We start from the raw sequence: 2,063 nt of genomic DNA on the forward strand, positions 1-2,063 counted from the left end.
TGCCTTGGCAGTCACACGATACCTACTGTGAAACATGGGGGTGGAAACATCATGCTTTGGGGCTGTTTTTCTGCAAAGGGACCAGGACGACTGATCCGTGTAAAGGAAAGAATGAATGGGGCCATGTATCGTGAGATTTTGAGTGACAACCTCCTTCCACCAGCAAGGGCATTGAAGATGAAACGTGGCTGGGTCTTTCAGCATGACAATGATCCCAAACACACCGCCCGGGCAACGAAGGAGTGGCTTTGTAAGAAGCATTTCAAGGTCCTGGAGTGGCCTAGCCAGTCTCCAGATCTCAACCCCATAGAAAATCTTTGGAGGGAGTTGAAAGTCCGTGTTGCCCAGCGACAGCCCCAAAACATCACTGCTCTAGAGGAGATCTGCATGGAGGAATGGGCCAAAATACCAGCAACAATGTGTGAAAACCTTGTGAAGACTTACAGAAAACGTTTGACCTCTGTCATTGCCAACAAAGGGTATATCACAAAGTATTGAGATTAACTTTTTTCTTATTGACCAAATACTTATTTTCCACCATAATTTGCAAATAAAGTCTTTAAAAATCAGACAATGTGATTTTCTGGATTTTTTTTCTCATTTTGTCTCTCATAGTTGAGGTATACCTAGGATGAAAATTACAGGCCTCTCTCATCTTTTTAAGTGGGAGAACTTGCACAATTGGTGGCTGACTAAATACTTTTTTGCCCCACTGTATATATTATATTATTTTGTTTGCTTTTTATTATTAAATACATTTTTTCATTATAATTTTCATTATTCATTTTTATTCTAAACGTTTTATTTGTGTATTAAATTCATCTGTTTTTATCACTTTTGAATAGGTGTAAGGGCCATTTGGAGCTTTCAGTTTTAGAACAAGACTATTGAACAGATATATTTTGATATATGGTTAAAAGTATGATTTACGAAAGTCACTTTTAGACTTTCTATACAGTACCACTTGGTAGATTAATATTACAGGGCTGCATCGTTTTAGAAATCATATATTTCTTAGTGTTAAAGGTAACTAAGTGTAAAAAAAAAAACATTTCCGTCAAGTAAATTGCAAGTTGCTCTAATTTCCACTTCACTACAGTAGAAGCCAACACTCTGTATGCAGCAGAGATGGAGCACGCATCATGTTTAAATCATCACACACACAGCCGTCAGGGTGGCCCAGCTGCACACCAACACTCACTCACTCACACACACAAACACACACTGCTCTGTATCTGACCTCTAACCTCTGCCCTCCCTGCAGACATGGTCCCCCCAGCAGAAGACCATCATGCAGAGAACAGTGAGAGAAGAAGGATATGAATGCACCAGGATCTTGATGGAGATTCTGCGGATAGGGTTGAAGGGACTGAAGATGTAGAGAGCGGACGTGGCATTGAAGCGGAAAATGGCCTTCCCTTTGTTCAGGACTATGAAGGTCTGCAGGAGAGACAGAAAAACAGCTTTTTTAAAGTTTTTATTTCAGTTAGAGCAACTTACTGTTTAACTGTCAAACTAACTAACTAACTGTCTAACTTACTGTCTAATTTACTAACGATCTAACTAACTAGATACATTATTAATAATAATAATAATAATAACAATCATAATAATAAAATTAATTATACATGAAAAATACGTAAAAAAATACGTAAAAATACGTAAATAAAAAAACAGGGTGCAAAATATTTGAATATTACCATATTTTAAAATATGTGCAAAGATGCACCAAGAACATATTTCTCTATAGCTTTTACTAGCTTGCCTGTTCTCTGCTCTTCAGTGAAGTAGGCTGCCAAAGGGTCGATTTATCTTCCAGGGATTCTCCAAAAGGAAAGACGGGGTACTTCCAAACAAACACACACACACTCTCACTGGGTCACCTACCCTCTTGCCTTTGAAGTAGTACTGGTCGATGTCCTCCAGGGGAACGCCAACCAGATGAGACGGGATGTCGGCAAAGATTCGCGGCAGCTGTTTCCCTGCCTCCAGGTCGGGCCGGCGCCGGGGGAGCACCACGTCACCCAGGTCCTACACACACACACACACACACACACACACAC

General features: G+C 40.1%; 1 protein-coding gene across 1 annotated transcript in view; it reads right to left on the reverse strand.

Moving 5' to 3' along the window:
* Positions 1-2,063, reverse strand: part of LOC104953541 (sodium channel protein type 4 subunit alpha-like) — a gene marked incomplete at its 5' end in the record, with an annotated part of 60,060 nt that overhangs the window by 57,213 nt on the left and 784 nt on the right. Inside the window, 2 exons of the mRNA XM_010780488.1 lie at positions 1,322-1,440; positions 1,888-2,031. Coding sequence (XP_010778790.1) covers positions 1,322-1,440; positions 1,888-2,031 — 263 coding nt within the window. The remainder of the gene's footprint in view (positions 1-1,321; positions 1,441-1,887; positions 2,032-2,063) is intronic.

Source organism: Notothenia coriiceps, unplaced genomic scaffold (genome assembly GCF_000735185.1).
Source record: "Notothenia coriiceps isolate Sejong01 unplaced genomic scaffold, NC01 NC01_scaffold00021940, whole genome shotgun sequence".
Taxonomy (NCBI): domain Eukaryota; kingdom Metazoa; phylum Chordata; class Actinopteri; order Perciformes; family Nototheniidae; genus Notothenia; species Notothenia coriiceps.